Raw genomic sequence first — 18,497 nt, forward strand, 5'->3', positions numbered from 1 at the left:
TTATATGGAAAAAAACAATTGTTAGATTCCTCAGCCAAGGTCAGCAGAACAGAAAATAATTTTATTATGTAAAATTAAAATTGCAATAAAAATTCATAAAACTATAATATTTAAGATTTTATTTATCTCATATAATATAAATTACAGAGCATAATATTATTGCTTTATTATTTCAAGAAAAGGAGATAAATTACATATATCGTAATTTTATTAGGAATTAATATATCTGACAATCCATTATATGGAAAAAAACAATTGTTAGATTCCTCAGAACATGTAAATTTTAGATATAGATTTATTATACATAATGTGCACGGATAATAGATCTATAGATATTAAATAGTTTATAGGAATATAATATTCTAAGTTTTGAAGCAAGACTTTAAAATTGATTTTTGTCAATGAATTAATTACATTTCATAAAAATACATGCATTTGACTTTAGCAAAGACAAACTTTTAATAATTAAGTAAAATTAATGTACAAGTAATAATTCCCGAATATACATATAAATGTATATATATTTAGATATATATGGCAATGGAAAAAAATCATTTGTTTGCTTCTTCCATTGCCTTCTTCAACGTTTTCTCAAATATTTTTTTCGAATCGCAAAATCCTTGCTTCGTTTTGCCAAATGAATTCGGCCCAGCTGATGTCGGTGTTTCACGACCAATATTTCGCATCCTCATCTTCGCTTCCGCCGGCATCTCTTCTGGTTCATCATCTTCATCTGTATTAAACACTGAGGCCACTGTTGGTTTTTGTACTGTCGTTGCTTTTGGAGCTGGTTTCTGATTTGAAAAAACGAGAAGTTTTGTGTAAAGCAAAGAACGAAATTTTTAATAAAAAAAGATTTTATATTGTAGAAATACATGTGCGTATGAATTATCAATCTGCAAAAATACTTCACTTACAGAAACAGAGCCTAATTTAATCTGAATTCCTTTCTTCTGTTCACTGCCAGCTTTTTTGCCGAAACCAAATGCTAACTTTTGTTTCTTAGCTTCAGATTGATTGGAGTCATCTGAATCACAATGCTCCTCGGATCTGAGCGGCGAACGGTCCCTATCCCTGTCATCCCCTCTCCTGTCCTTGGCTCTGTAGACACTTGACCCTGACAACGTCAAACACTGGCAAAGTTCAGATCAAGTTAAACAAAGTTGACTTTTTAACCGGAAATCTTTAAGCGAGTTATGTTTAGCACAATATTCATCTCCTATAAAAATTCAACAATTAGAAATTTGTTTGAAAATGGTAATTTAATTTTTCTGTAAAGTAATGTTATTCATAGATGTTAAACTCTCATAAAATGTGAAATACTCTTTTACAATGTTACGATATACTTTTTAATAAAAAAGTATATAAACTAGAAATTAAGTATTTAAATTTATTCTTCAAAGATAAGCAATAATGATCGCATTTTTAGTAAAAAATACATCCCTCATAACAGAACATTGTCTAAAAGTATTCGCATCAAGATAATATATTTTGAGTATAACTAATATTTCTCATCTTTTTGGAAAATATTAAATTAAAAATTAATTTTTGCAATTCTGCAATTAATCTTTCATACAGGATTATATATTAATCTAATAACGATATCGGTAAATAATCGTTCTAAATATCTTCGTCGAGATATTCGCGATATAACGAGCGTTATTTAGATTGAATATATCGCGTAATAAATAAAATGAACAAAACCTTTTCTATAATCGTCCTCGGGATTCCTCCTGGACATCTTGTTGATATCTTGTGGACGTGAGCTCGAAATAGGTTTTATCCTGAACAGCGGACTATCTGGAGTATGCGAAATAACCTTCAAAAATCGTTACTCGAGTTATTCTTCCGATTATCCCATCTGCTATTGTTCCCAACCTATAGAATTTGTTAAGCCATAGATATTTTATAAAGATAGACTCGCAGATGATAGGTATTTTTTGGTCAGCCAATCAGAATAGTACCCTTCTGTCAGTATCGCACGTGAGATGTCAACCTTTATGTGTGATACTGAAGAACATAACCTTGTTTTCCTTGTGCAGTAATCTCAGAAATGATTTAATTTTACGCAACAAAATTATTTATTCTTACATATATATTATATAATTTGAAGAAGTGAAAAAATTCATACGGACAATCCCTATTTTCTAGCAAGTAAGTATAATCGACTAATGTAAATATTAAAATGTCAACTTCTTGACACATATTTTTGAACTGTTTTTTTATAAATAAATGTAAATGTACATCACTATAAGTAATTAAATTCTTAGTGTTTAGAGTTATTAATATTGCTAATATTACAAAAAATTAATTTGCACCATGTTTAAAATTTTGGATTGTTGAAATTAGATTGCCAAATCTTTTCTAATTGAATTTTTTTCACTTTTCTGTAAAGATAAAGATTTCCTCTAAATATACATTATTTTTGTTTATTCAAGATATGAGAAATTATTAACAAATCCGTACAACTGCATTAATATATATTAATTTTTTTTATAGCAAAGATGAATGTTGGTTTAATACTTAGATCAATGCATCAAACAATTAATTCTCTTGTTCCAAAAATGTTGACAACTGGAACTCTTCAAAATGTATTGGTTCGTAGAATCCATTACATATGCGACAAACAGAAATTAAATTATTCACCAAACAGTGATTTTAGTCACAACACACTCTCTTTTTTGCAACCAGTACTACCTATATATAATTCAGTATGTGGCTTAAAAGTAAAAGGCCGCTTGAACCTTCGTTGCAAGGACTGTTATTATGTATGCAGGCAAGAGAGATGGTATATAATGTGTAAAACACATCCAAAACATAAACAAGTACAGATGAAAAAGAGAGATTACAAAACATGGATTCTAACATCTGCTTCGCAAAAACCAATTCGAGGCTGGTAGTGATATATGGATTATAAATTTTGAAATAAAATATAAATGTATAGAACAAATAAAATATTTCCAAACATACAATGCACGAATTGTTAATACATTTACTTAAAGTTATATTATCCATTCTAATTTTCTATCATGTAAGAAATTAATTTGCATAATAAAAATATTTTTCTATTTCTCTATCAACACCATAATAATTTCACCATAACTCTTAATATAATATAGGTTTGACATATTATTAATAGAGTTTTGTTATTATTTAATGTTAGAAGGATGATAAATTATAATATGATATTTGCATCGAGCTGAGAAATTTCTACAATTAACGTATTTCCAGTATATTTGTAGAAAGATTCTCCTAATTTTTTGTTTTTTAAGTGCATAGCACACATGTACAATCTTACAAGAGTTACATGTGACATGACAAATTTACAGAATATGCTAACATCCTTTCAGGAAATAATAAAGCCATAACAGTCACTCAACATACGTGATAATTATGGAAATACATATAAGAAATGTAGAACAATATCAATAAAAATAATATAATCAAACATACATAACAATAAATCACAGACAGAAAATGTATTAAATTATGGACAATATCCTACTATTATTGATTATTTAAAAAAATGTTATATATTTATAGCAATTATAGTTGCATTATAGTAATAAATTCTAATAAAAATAATAAAATTGGATATCTGGGTTATATAACATATATATAATTAGCAAAGTGCAATATATTAATGAAATTCTATTCAATTATTTTACTATAAAATAATGCAAATATTAAGTTTTAAATAACTAATAGAATACATTAATGTCAAAAATATTTGTATGAAAATACAGATATATACACATTTATATTTATATACACATATATAATTACTATTGAAAAAACTTTTAATATTAATTTATAAAAAAAATTAATATTTATATTAAAAATACAAATAATAAAGTGTTAAAATTTATTTAAGATTATAATTTACAAGGTATTAGTACACAATATTAACTTTTATAATACCTATTAAATACACTTTTAAGTATATAATACACACATATTAATTTTTATAATATAATATTTGCATAACGAAAACACATACATTTATTTTATAAATATATCATTATTTATAATTATCATTATAATGATATTTATAATGCATTATAAATATATCATTATTTATAATTATCATTATAATGATATTATAATGCATTATTTATAATTATCATTATAATGATCATTATAAATAATGATATATTTATAAATTAAATGTATGTGTATTCGTTATGCACGTATAAAATGTCATAGTAAATTAAAAATATTATAATAATATTTTAAATTTTACTAGCATTCTTATATTTTGAGCAGTATTATAAGGCTAATAATAAAAATAAAATAAAAATATAAATAATATAGAACCATTTACAATGCAAATAAATACGCATTCTAAATAAATAACCATTCCAGTTATTTTTTTTTTGGTTAATATATTACTTATGGTCTTTCTGATTGATTTTTCAATTTTCCATAGGTTTTTGAATTATATGGAGATAGTTTATCTGATGTTTAATTTGAGACTGACGTATTGTTATCTTGCGTTGAACATAAGAAATTAACTGTTTCACATTATTATTCACATATGTATTTATCTAGAACAAAATTCCAATATTTATTGATAAATAATTTATGGTGTCATAAGAGATAATTCATTATAATATTTTATACGTTAAAAAAAGCAATATAATTTTTTGTATATATACATTATAACTTTAATATATATAGAACAAAGATGCTTAAAATATATTTGGCATATTACATACATATATATATAAAATAAGTCAGCTTGATTAAACGAAGTTAAGAAATGAATATAAATTATTTGGATTTATATAATTTACCTTGTCAAAATGTTCTTTAGAGTTTGCATGATTAATAATATAAGTTAATGTTGCAGTCGTACTAATTTTCCTGTGGAAATAAAATACCAAAATTATAATTAGTCTAAGTGAACTTTCACATAATTATGAACAGTACATATTTACAAAGAGAAATATTATTACCTGGGCTTGACTTTTTCGAAATTTAATATTTCATCTAAGAATTGATTCTTTCTTACATGTTTTTCAACGATAGAAAAATAAATATTAATACGATCTCTGAGACTTAAATTTAAAAGACTAATTTCCTGCTTTATCAGCAAGAGAAACGTATGGATCGTTGTAAAATTTTTAGTGCAAGTTAAGGCTTTTAAAATTTCAATATCATGTGTTTTTTGCCATAAATGTAACATACGTGTCCAAGTTGTATCGCTTATATCTTTCATACCATTACGGTATGTCCATCCCTTCCACCACGGGGCAATTCTAATATTTAGAAACAAAGTTAAAAAAAATATGTTTAAAAAAGTTAATGTCTGGTGTATGTTGATCTTAATCAAGTAATATATAAAGTATTGCGTGAGATATACAAAAATGTGATTGTAAGAATGCTGTGATTTTTATTTAGAAAAATTTTTTTATCTAAAAAAATTACGTGTTCCTGTCAGGATTTCTTAGAGTCTGTTCCAATACTTCCTGGGCTATGCGTATACACTGGGGAAGCTCCAGAATACATTCCCATTTAGCGATCTCTTCTCTTAAACATTTCATTTGATCACTAATATCGTCATGATCTTCTTCATATTTTATCTCAATAATATTATCCAGTATATACAACATTTTATTCTAAAATTGTTAAATAACGAAATTTATATTGGTTTGTATTATTGCTTATGAAGAGAGACATGATATATGCGTCTTAGATACTTATAATTTTTCTTAATTAATACACAATTATTGGGATAAAATTTATATTTTATATGACACACAATCTATGGAATATTTCTTATTGACGAAGAAATTCGTCACTAAGACATTTACCCTTATCCATACGGTTTTTATTTCTGGAAGCGAAAAGACACTCGACATGCGTTCAAAAGCTTTGATCATAGGATACCATGCTATGTAATCTTTTTCGTGACATAGATAGTTTGCGAGTTTCCAAAATATAGCTGGATAAATTTTTCCTTCTATCATGAAATGAAATGCATCATCAATAATTTGAGCACGATTGAGAACATGTATTTTCAAATATTTTGGAGAATTCAGATAATTCACAATTTTTTGCCAATTTTTAAGATCATAATTGACGCGGTAATATCCTGTTGTGAGATAAATTTTATTGATTAAAAGATTCTTCTGATTAGATTTATTAAAATATATTCCTGAATTTAACTGCATTTTTTTTTTAAAACAAAAAGTTGAGCAGAATTGCACGTATCACAAATAAAGATTATAATTTGGATATTATTATTTATAAAATTATTGTGATACTTGAATGCTACTCCGGAGAATAAAGAGTTAGAGGATAAGTTTGTATAAAATTAAATTGATTTTTTTCTTTAAAAGTAATCGAATTATACGCAAAAATAATTTATGTTAAATTCAGTATGATACATTTTATGCTTTTATAAAACATAATACTAACAATAAACAATAAATATTCCAGATAGTAAATGCACGCCATTTGACGTTCAAATCATTAAACATTTATATAAAATGACATGCACTTGCTATCTGGGATAATAATATTTGTGATGTAATCATTAGAGTTAGTATTTACCAATTTGTCGTAAATTGGCTATTATCCAGCCTTTTTCTTCGTATGGTAACAAAAAATTGCAATACGTAAAATTCGGCGATTCTATCCACTGACCATGAGGAAGAAAATTTTTGTAAAAATTGGGTTTAGTCTGTGTAGTAATAGTTATAGGTATCCACCTAGGCTCGTTTATATAAGATTTTTCTAGCCATACTATCACATGTTTATGATTATTTTTTAATACATTTATTACAGGATAAGATATTCCTTTTAGCCAACCAGCCATTATCTGTGATACATTAAATGTGTATGCTTTGTATGGTGATTTATCTAATGCGGTTTGCATAGCGATCCATAAGTCGTCGGGAGTTGTCGATTGAAACATACTAAATTTATAAAAATTAATATTGTTAATAGTAAACATTGTAATAGAGATTGCATTAGAGAGTATAACATATTACTATTTATAATTTATCAGTGTATTAATTGACGACATAATTTGTATGCATGCAATACTTTGGAATTTAATATAACTTAATTTTTTATTTAAGGTATAATCTGTTACACTTATTATCCCTAATTTTCTAATGATATATACGTTTATATGATAATTATTACTTACTGATTATTGAGATATATGTTGAGACCTTCTCTGAATACATCAGTGGTAAGTATGTGTTGTAACATGTGCAACATTACAGGTGCTACGATAAAATTTACATCGTAAAATATGATTAAATATATATAAAATTTATTTCAGCGTTCAAAATGTATGAACATATAATTCACGACAGAGAAAAATTAATTTTATAAAAATTTTATAACGTAATAATAAATTTTAAATAAATTTATTTAAGGCTAGGCTATCTCTATTCTTTTAGTTTTCTCTATCCCATATTCACGTTGACGAATTTACAAACTCGTATAATTAAACATTTACTTAGCCTTACCTTTTATGTAACGTGAAAAAGACAATGAATTAATTTCAGAAGGATTGTTGATCTTTGATGTAAGTGATTTTATAATTAAATTAGTATCCAAATGAAGAGATTCATGTTGATTCTGGACTACAAACATTGGAAACATCAGGAAACTTGGAAAAATCTGAAATGAAAGTTTGATGATAAATAATTAAATAAATAATCGGAAAAAATGCTTACATTAACAATATTATTGCTGAAAAATATAGCGTTCTTAAGTTTGAAAAAAATATGTAGTGAAATTTCTTTATAAAATTATTGAAAATATAATGTATAATACAATTAAATTTAATAAGATTTAATCAGAAAATTATATAAGATTAAGATTAAAGATTAATTTAGGCTGAAGATTTAACCAGAAAATAAAACTTTTAATTTTAATCAATTTCAAATAGAAGTTTATAAAAACTGAAATAATTAGTATTTTGATACTTATTTTGATATTACATGTTGATTAGCGCATTTTAATTTTAACAAATTATAAAAATATAAAAATTTAATATTAAAAAAGAACCTTATTGATGGCATCCATTCCGAGCAATGTAGCAATACCATCGTTCAGCCAAAGATAAGACCACAAAGATGGACTAACCATATTACCAAACCATTGATGTGCCATTTTACGTGCTACTAAACGTGTTATTTCTATTTTGCGAGTAATATGATCTATTTCTTCTCTATATATAACATCTATTTCTCTAAAAATTATTTATAGATAATAATAATATAATTATATATATGTACGTAAAGTCCTGATTAAAAGCATAAAGTTTAATATTAATTATATGTATATCAGTTCGAAAATATTAACTCAAACAAGTATGTAATATTCGTTTTTTTTCTTCAATAAACAAGAGAGTTGATAATTTTGATATTTAATGAACAAGAAATACAACGAAAAATAATCTTAAAAATATATTATACTCGTAAAAGATAAAATGAGATCTAATATATTAAAACAATTTTATCGTTATCTCTAATATTAGTTATTTAGAAAATGTCATGTAGGGATTATATGAAACGTATACTTTTATTATTGTATTTTATTAAATAAAATAATATATATAATACATTTATATTGTATTATATAAATAATATGATTTATGTAAAGATATGTTGTCTTATAAATCTATTAAAGTATCATGCATTATAAGTAACATTATCACTTGTTGAACTCAACGTAGTCATAAAAATATATGTATTTTTAATTTCCTTAATTTTGCATGCTAATAAAATTTTATCTTTAAATAAATTAATATTTTTATTAAATAATTATATGTATATTACCTATAAAAAATGAGCCTCCAATTCTCCATGCAATCTTCTTGGAAACCTGGGATTATAATATGCTTCACTCTTGGCTTTTTCTTCAAGCTCTTAAATTCGGATGCATTGTCAAAATAATGTTTAATATTCTTAGCAACATTTCCTGCATATTCTATATCCTGTCTCATAAGTTTTCTGCACCATATGTTGGCAGATTTTTTTATATACGGATTGCCATCATAATCAGAAATCATAACTGCTACAAGATAAGTGGACATTACAGGAGTAGGATGAAAAACTGACCATTTCATATCATTTTTACTTGACAGTAGTTTATGTAGCGGCATATTCGATTGGGCTTTGTAGTTCTTATGATGATATATTGCAATACGAAAGACAGCCTTTAAATGCGGCTCATCCCAACATGGAAATAAACGTCGAGCTCCAATTGCTTTGAAATGCGATATAACCAACCACCTAGAACATTTTAATAACATAGGTAATAACACATTTTTAATATTAATAATTAATAATTAATATTAATAAATTAATAATTTTAATATTACAGTTAGCATAAAAAAGTAGTTAAAGGCGATGTAAAATGCAGCTTCAAATCAAAATCATTTCAATACCGATTCAGTTTATTAGAATGGAAAAAATATATTTTGAAACATTTTAATATTTATTTAACGAAATATATATATAAATGATAAATATATATTTATCAATAGGTAAATATTTTCCTTAAGAAGCTCCCTAGTTTTCAACGTGACATTCAATCTGTTATTGATCGATATTCTATACACGTAGATTTTCACCAAAACAGAATTTTAAAATTCACGTTCTGTTTCGAAGAGCTCAAAACTTGTATCTTATTTTGGAAAGATTTATATATTTTGTTTTAGCAAAACCGCAATAACATTTTTCAATATAGCAAATTTATTTCTTAAAATTAGATATAAATATAAAGACACAAAATAAATTAATTTCGACTAATTCTAATTTTTACTTATGTAATATATACGTAATGTTCATGAATAATAATTCTGAAATATGCACAAAAATGAAATTATCTAATATCTATTAATAGCTAAAACTTTTCACTTAACTAATACATTTAAGTTTAATAAAATTTAAAATATACTTTACAATGAAAGAAATACAATAAAAGCAACTTTTTTTTATTTAAGATATTAATGCATTATTACTATATTAGAGATGTGTTTAATATAATATTAAATAGTAAGAAATTTGTTTGTATATTATATTGGAAAGCTATATACAAGTTAAATAACATTTTATTTAGTTGTACATAGTATATGATTTAAAATTTTTGGCATATCATGAAGACCGTTTAATTGCCAATAATTTATAAAGAATGGTAATGATAAGTGTTTACAGTATTAAATTGTATTTACAGTATAAAGATGTTGCCATCTTTAACGTCTTAATATTTACTCACCCCTTATCTTCCTTTTCATCCATATAAGATGTTTTGTAAAAGACTTCTGTGTTATTTGAAATACTCTCAAATTTTATGTCCAAAATATAATTTCCTATTAATAATGTAGACTTGAAATAAAAGGTCAAAATGTGAGTTTTATCATGATATTTGTATTCTATTGGTTCGTAAACGGTTGTATTAAAAACTTCTTTCATCAGCATGGTTTTACGTATCAATATGTACGGATGCGCGTGCAAACTTATGTTTCGCGTTGAATGAAGGACTTTTATCTTGATATTAACTTTCCCGAAGAAATTAAAGGTGCTTGCATTGTCGTTTTCGGTATGTATTGACAGCTGAATATCATAAAATGTTGGTATTACGTAGTCTGGCAAATGGTAATTGACTCCAATGCTGGAATCTTCTCTCCAACTGTTATCGACAGCATAAGCGCCGAGGAACAATAAGCCACTGTTTAATAACAATGCTAAGAATGCCATGTCAGTTTTTATTTCAGGTACCTACAAAAACATTTCTTTTGTCAGAAAAAAAAAATATACAAATACGTAAATCATCAACGTTGCTAATCTGATTATATAATTGATTATTTAATTGGCACTCGTAGTATTATTTATTTTTGAGATTACATCATGCTGATATAACGATAAAATTTTACTGGACTTTCTATAATTATGTTACATAAAAAGTATTATTATAATATACTGTTTAATTATTACATTCATATTGTTTAATGGAAATTATAATGATATAGAATATTACATGTTAATTATGTGTATTTTGTGACTTTTCAAATCTATGTATGTTTGGACCTTCAATAGTTGAAATTAAAATAAGAGAAATCACTTTTTTTTATTCCTTAACATAAATAATTATTTGACTATTCATAATTAAAGAGAGAAAGAGAGAGAGAGAGAGAGAGAGAGAGAGAGAGAGAGGGAAGATGTGTGTGTGTGTGTGTGTATCTGTATTTTCAAAGTATTAAAAACTCTAATAATATCTTATGTAAAAAAGAAAAATATTTAATATAACGATTAAGTACTATTTCAAACAATTTAAACAACATTCATAATTAATTTATGTTTTACACATTAGAAAGTAGCAAAAAGTTTTACATTAGATAAACATGTACTTTTGTTAAATATATGAAAGCATAAAAAATACAACTTAAATACTGTCAGTTTGAGATATAAAAACTTTGAAAATTTAAAATACAAGAAGTCTAGTAAATTAGTAATAGAAGTTACGAGAATTCTCTTGTAATTAGAAAGAAATTAACGGAATGAGAGTAAATAAGAATTGTTTTGATAATTTGTGTGTGCGTGAGAAGATTAAATTTTTGAATATATTTAAAAGTAATTGAAATTGTGCCGATCGATTAAAATACAAATTTCTTGCAACAATTAGATACATAATTAAGATATTATCACAAACTATTAAATTAAAAGTATATCTACAAATTGCCATCTTACCATTCCCAGAGAGCACTGAAAACTGACGACTGCTGTCGGTTCAAATCATAATAAACCCGTGATTCCCCCACAATTCTAAATGTAATATAAACAACTTCGCCAAGATTTTATAGATGTTTTGTTAGCAATAAGCATGCCAAATAGGAGACAAATAACATATTGCTATTAAATTTAAAATGATTATTCTCGAAAGGTATATTTAACGTATATACGGGTCAAAAAATAATTTTTTGTAAAGGATTATTTTTCGTCGTTTATTGCAAACTCATAGTATATTTGAATAAAATTACAGTTGAATAAAATTACAAAAAATTAATAGAGAATCAAAATCATTTAAACAGTTTTTTTCATTTATATTTAGTGTTATTGATGACATTAATTGATACGCAGATACTTATAAATTATTTTAAAAGAAAGAATGCAAATGTATTACAAGTTTCAGATATATATATATATATAATATATAATATATCTCAAAATGTTAATCATTGTCATTGAAAATATTAATATAAATTTAAAAACAATATATGAATAACTCTATAATAAATAAATAAAAATATTAAAATTTCTTTAATATTAATATAAAAATCTTTGTAATATTATTTTTATTTACTATAGCAATTTTATTACTATATTAATATTATTCTTATTACAATATTAATTTTAATTTTTTATTATAATACGTTACTAATTTATATAAGGTATATAAGAATAAATACTTATCATAAATTTTTTTTAATAGGAGTAATGTAACGTGTAATGATGTAATATTATAAATGTTAATATTTTAAAACTTAACATTAATATTTTAATTTAAATTTAAAATGCAAACATATTGAAATCAAACTTTAATAGTAATTAAAATTTAAAATTTAAGATCAATATTGTTGTTTATATTATCATTTTTCTTATTAAAGAAAAATTCATAATATGTTAATATTAAACTTTATATAATTTTATCAATTAGTAGCGTATAATATATATATTGTAATAATATAATGTAATATATATATTGTAATAATAATAACATTACAAAGATGTTAAAAATAATTACAAAAATTAAAAAAATACTTATAATAGCAGACAAGTAATACATAAAAAATAAATTAAAGCTTAATAGATTAAAAAATAATATATTATAAGAATCTATATTCTATCTATATTTATATCTCTATTTAGGTAAATATATGAGAGTTTAGTTATTATTTCCAATTTTAATTATCCATTTTTATGATGTTATCAGTATTTAAAATACCAGAAGATAATTTCTCAGATGCTTTATTTGAGACCAACGTACTTCTATCTTGAAGAACCAAATATGATTGAGAATTTAGTCTTATAGTATTGTTTATTAAATTTCTTATCTAAAACAAATTATTTTTATCATTAATAATAAGTTATTATTTTTTTGTGTTATCCCAAATAATATTTATCAACGATTATATTCTTTCGCGACATAAATGTTTATATTTTTCATAATTTTAACGTAAGTAAGACAAATATACTTAAAAAATATAAAGAAATAAATTAGTTTTATTAAAAAAAGCTTATAAATATTGGTTATCTGGATTCACAAAATTTACCTGATCAAGTTGATTCTCAGAATACACATGATTAATAATATGAGTTAATACTGCTCCTATATTGATTTTTCTACAAATCAAACATCAGTTTTATAATTGATATTTATGACAAACTTATGTAGAGTTAGTAACAGCTATAATGACTATAAATATATTTACGAAGAAAAGAATCATTACCTAGGATTTAGTTTTTTAACAGACGTTAATATGTGTTTAAGTATTTCACTGTTCTTTGCATGCCTTGCAACAATAGAAAAGAAAATATAAATGCGTTCCTTGGCTTCAATTTTTACATTTTTAAATTTATTTTGTTCTTTCACGGTTTGCAACAAATAATGAATGATTATTTTAGAATCTTTAGTACAAGTCAAATATTCCAAAATTTTTTTATCACGTGTTTTACACCATAAATTAAACACTTTTGTCCAAGTTTTAATATTCGCTGTTTTTATATCGTTACAAAAAATCCATTCTTTCCACCATGGCATAAGTCTTTACAATAAGATACATAGAAAAAAAAGTATATCCGTTATATAAAAACTTCATAACTCTCTCTTGAAAATAATTTATAAGATATAATTGCAGTTTATATACCAGAAATGCGATATGTAGCAAAAGTGGAAAAAAAATTATAATTTTATATAACAAAAAAAAAAAATTACTCATGCTTTTGAATGTTGTTATTTGCAGATTGTAATTGAATGTTGGAATTTATAATATAGTTTCTCAATTTGTGATTGGTCATTTTTAAGCAATCCGGAAGATCCAAAATACATGCCCATCTTCCAAGTTCTTGTATTAAACATTTAGTAAAATCATCGACCATATCTTCATCATATCCTATTTTTGTAAGAACCCTATGTATTATATTACCTAGGTATTTCTACAAAATAGATAAATAATGTTTTCAGTTTTGTAGTAGCGTTTTGTTATTTATAATGAAAATTACATTATTCTATCGTTAATCTAAATCTATGAAATTATAAAAGTACTAAAATTGAATTTTTTTAATCAGATATATTTTCTTGCGAGTTACTTAACACTCGTTAATTCAAAGTTTATGCTTTATATGACTTCATACATAATATATTTTGTATTAACAAAAACTGATTTACTATTTACCTTAATTTCTTCACTGTCATTGTATGGAAGTGCAAAAGTACTCGCCATATTTTCGAGAGCTTTGAACATAGGATACCATACTATGTAATCTTTTTCTCGCTTTAGATACTTTGCAAGTTTCCAAAACATGTAAGAAGAGAGCTTGTGTTCTGTCATAAGATGAAATGCGTCATCGATGATTTGAGCACGATTAAAACGATGTATGTTTACGTAATTTTTCGAATTTAAATAATCTGCGATTTTTTGCCAGTTTTCAGAATCATAATTGACACGGTAATATCCTACGGTAAAATAAGTAAATTTTTAAATTTTATCGATAACATCAAGTTCTTTTTATAAGATTTATTAAAAAATATTATTGGATATAAAAACTATATTTTCTCTTTTTTATTTTTTTCGAAAAATGTAGAAGTCTCAATAGATTACGCACATTGTGCGTATTACTAAAAAAAATTGTAATATGAAAATTATTAATAAAATTATTTTATTTAAATAGTTGAATGCTGTTTGGAAGAATAAACCTGTAAAAATTTTGCATAACATTAAATTCATTTTTGTTAAATAATAATTTGCTAATAAATATCATGATCAAATTACATGCAAGGAAGAATTTATTGTAGACTCAATAGCAACATAGAACATAAAATGCTTATCACGTTATATTTTACCAAATGTTATTATGTAATATGTGAATATATGTCTTTATATATATGTATAATGTAATATATATATTATAAAATATTTATAACATAAGTAAAAATGTGAAATGTATAAAACTTTGACTATATCAAATAAATAGCATAATTACCGAATACTTACCAATTTGTTGTAAATTGACTATTATCCAACCATGTTCTTTTACGGTAATTTCGATAGTAGAATGAGGTTGTGATCCAAGTCTTAGCCACCGCATTTTATGAGATATATTGATAAAATTTAATTCGCTCTCAAGAGTATAGGTCACAAATATAAACCAATTTTGTTCATTCGATATATTTTCCAATGAAATTGTCGCTTGTGCAGAATTGAAATTCTTTCGTTTTACATTCAATATAGGATATTGGCTTTGCTTTGTCCAAGCATCCATCATCTGCGATACGCTAATTGGCTCTTCGTTAAATGTTTGGTTATCAATAAGTTTGATTAAATGCGAAGATTTTAGCTCACTTTGTATATCAATCCATAAATCGTTAGGAGTTGCCGATTTAAACTGACTAAATTTATAAAATTTTAAATTATTTATAAAAATGCTATAATGAATTGCGTCAGAGAAGATACAATTACTATGTTATCTTTCTTTTTTCGCATTACACGCACAGGCACAAGCACACACACAAGCACACGCACACACACGACACGCGCGCAAATAATAATGCATAATTATTTTATATTATAATTTATATTTACCGCGTACTAATATATTTCTCGACGCCACTCCGAAACGCATCTTCAAAAAGTTGCAGCATACGCAATATTACAGGTGCTATAAGTTAAATCATAAAATATGATAAAAATTAAATGTTAAATGTTTAAAATAAATTTATTTCAGTGTTTAAAATTCGTGAAAATAGCTGATTTGGCAGAAAAAATTAATTTTAAAACAGTACTATTCATTTTTTTATAGAGCAACTTAATGTATTAATAAATTAGATAGATTTGTTAAGGCTAGCCTTCTCTATTTTCTATGACATTATTATTCACATTCACAAATTTATGAACATCTATGATTAAATTTTCTTTGTTAATCTTACCTTTAATATAACGAGAAAAAACATCAATTTCATAAGGCTCATTGATTTCTGATATAAGAGGTTTTATGTAACCAATATCCATATTGAGAGATTCATGTTGAATTTGGACTACAAATAAATCCATCATTTGAAAGTCTGGAAAAAGCTAGGGGAGAAAATTTCATTACAATTGATTCAACATTAAATAGAAGCAAAACTTATTTAATGCCAACATTAAATAAGTATCTGTGCTTTCTGCTCTGTAATAAGCTACTGTAAATAGCTGTGTGCTATTTTCCATATTTATATACATATATTATAAAGTTTAAAGAAAGAGAAAGATATATTAAAATGTGTTTTTAAAATCATTAAAATAATTCTTAAACGTATATTTTACTGTTTATTTAAATTTGATATATTTAATAAATCTTTTATAACTCTTTTTTAATTCTTTGAAGATTTTTTTATAACAATTTAAAGAATCATGCTTTTTGATCTTAAAAATTAAAAAAAATATATGCATACAAACCTTATGCAGGGTTTCCGTTCCGAATAATATAGCAATAGCTTCATTGAGCCAGAGATCAGACCACCAAGACGGACTGACCGAATTACCAAACCATTGATGTACATTTTCACGTGCCACTAAGCGTGCTACATCAAATTTCCGAGCAACGGGATCTTTGTTTTTTTTCTCTATAGATAATATTTGCTGTCCTAAAAGTTATTCATAAATAATGCAATTACGAAGATATTAAAAGATATTTTTTGTTATTTTATATACATATACACATATATATATATATATAGACATATATCAGAACTTTATGCACACATCATATATTTTTCATTATTATATTTTTATATTCTACATAGGTGCATTATATTGTGTCTCGCATGTTTATTTAAAATGAAAATGTCCATGTACGTTCAATAATTTGGTAGAAGAATCTGCATAAATATAAATCGATATAACTTACATAGTACAATATTTGATTCAATTTTATCTCAATATGATAAAATAAAATTTTCAGTGATAGTTCCATTTATACGATAAAAAAATAAATACGAATCACAAGTTTGCATGCTTTAAAATGGAATATTAAACCCATATAAATAATTTCCATTTTTGCATTGATTTTTTCATTAATGTAAATCTGGAAATATTGTATATGTAAGAATAATATAACATAAAATGGATTAATTTTTCGTTCAAATTTTATATATTACCTATAAAAAATAAGGCCCCAATGCTGTATGCTATCTTCCCAATAAATCCCATATTGTAATATAATCCACTTTTGTAATCATATCAATATGGAATAGCGAGAGCGCCCATTCAATTCCGAGAAGTTGTGAAACGGTTTCAGCAATCATCTGTGCAAACCTTATTTGTTGCATCAAATGCTGTTCGTACCACCAACGGTTGGTGACCCGATTTTTTAAAAAAAAAACTAGGTTGCACAGATAGGTTTTTTGCGAGAAGATAATATTGATTCCGTTTGTCTTTTATATATGGTGGTTCCCATTCATCAAACAGTGTTTGATTTGAAGTGAAGCGATCTTTAGACATCATAAATAATGCCACAAGATAAGTAGGCATTTCGGGAGTATCGTGAAATGTCGTCAACGTCATATTATCTTGATTCAGTTCTAATTTTTTTACCGGCATATTCGATAGAAGTATGTAATCCGTATGATGCAGTATAGAAATCTGAAATGTAGCTCTTAATGACGGCTCGTCCCAACATGGGAACACTCGTCGAGCATTAATTGGTTGGAATATCGTTGCCATCAACCATCTGTCGGAATTTTAACGACACATTAAGATTACGATAAATTTTCAACTTATATTATTCGTGCAAAAGTATCGAAAATTAAAACAATATACATTAACAAAATTTATGAATAATTATTTGAACAATATTTAACATATTTCATTATTATGTCGTCAATTTACGTTGCAATTTCTATGTTTTATTATATATATATATATATATATATATATATATATTGCAGTTTAAAGTGTACAGAATTAATATAAATAACATAGATAAGAGATAGATGACAAAATTATATTTTTTAATAATTGCACAAATAAGAGTTGATAGTACTTTAATTAGAAGTTTATTTGCACAAAAAAGTATGATATTTAAAATTGAAAAATTATAAGGAATGATAATCTTTCACAACATTCTCATTTAGCCATGTCAGAATTGTTTAATTTAATCATGAAATTTTATTTAGAATTGTATATTTTTAACGATATTGTTGATGGAATTAAATGCGACTCTAAAATATAAAGAATACAATATTGTTTTCCGAAAGCGTAGTTTTTTAATTAA

At 24.8% G+C, this 18,497-nt stretch overlaps 2 protein-coding genes and 1 pseudogene across 2 annotated transcripts; all 3 read right to left on the reverse strand.

Moving 5' to 3' along the window:
• Positions 1-210: 210 nt before the first annotated feature.
• LOC140674617 (PEST proteolytic signal-containing nuclear protein) lies at positions 211-1,878 on the reverse strand. The gene is made up of 3 exons (XM_072908278.1): positions 1,705-1,878; positions 918-1,117; positions 211-794 (listed from the first exon to the last, which is right to left on the reverse strand). Exons 1-3 carry the CDS (start codon positions 1,739-1,741, stop codon positions 552-554), a joined length of 480 nt encoding a protein of 159 aa, XP_072764379.1. The 5' UTR covers positions 1,742-1,878; the 3' UTR covers positions 211-551.
• A 2,371-nt stretch (positions 1,879-4,249) lies between these two features.
• LOC140674600 (aminopeptidase N-like) lies at positions 4,250-11,798 on the reverse strand. Its single transcript, XM_072908246.1, has 12 exons — positions 11,718-11,798; positions 10,246-10,748; positions 8,805-9,260; positions 8,032-8,215; positions 7,488-7,641; positions 7,160-7,241; positions 6,559-6,923; positions 5,817-6,097; positions 5,431-5,621; positions 4,959-5,261; positions 4,797-4,866; positions 4,250-4,547 (listed from the first exon to the last, which is right to left on the reverse strand). The coding sequence occupies exons 1-12, from the start codon at positions 11,718-11,720 to the stop codon at positions 4,416-4,418; spliced, it is 2,724 nt and encodes a 907-aa protein (XP_072764347.1). The 5' UTR covers positions 11,721-11,798; the 3' UTR covers positions 4,250-4,415.
• A 2,160-nt stretch (positions 11,799-13,958) lies between these two features.
• LOC140674726 (aminopeptidase N-like) lies at positions 13,959-17,965 on the reverse strand (annotated as a pseudogene).
• Between the last annotated feature and the right edge of the window lie 532 nt (positions 17,966-18,497).

This window comes from Anoplolepis gracilipes, chromosome 16, assembly GCF_047496725.1.
Source record: "Anoplolepis gracilipes chromosome 16, ASM4749672v1, whole genome shotgun sequence".
Lineage (NCBI taxonomy): Eukaryota > Metazoa > Arthropoda > Insecta > Hymenoptera > Formicidae > Anoplolepis > Anoplolepis gracilipes.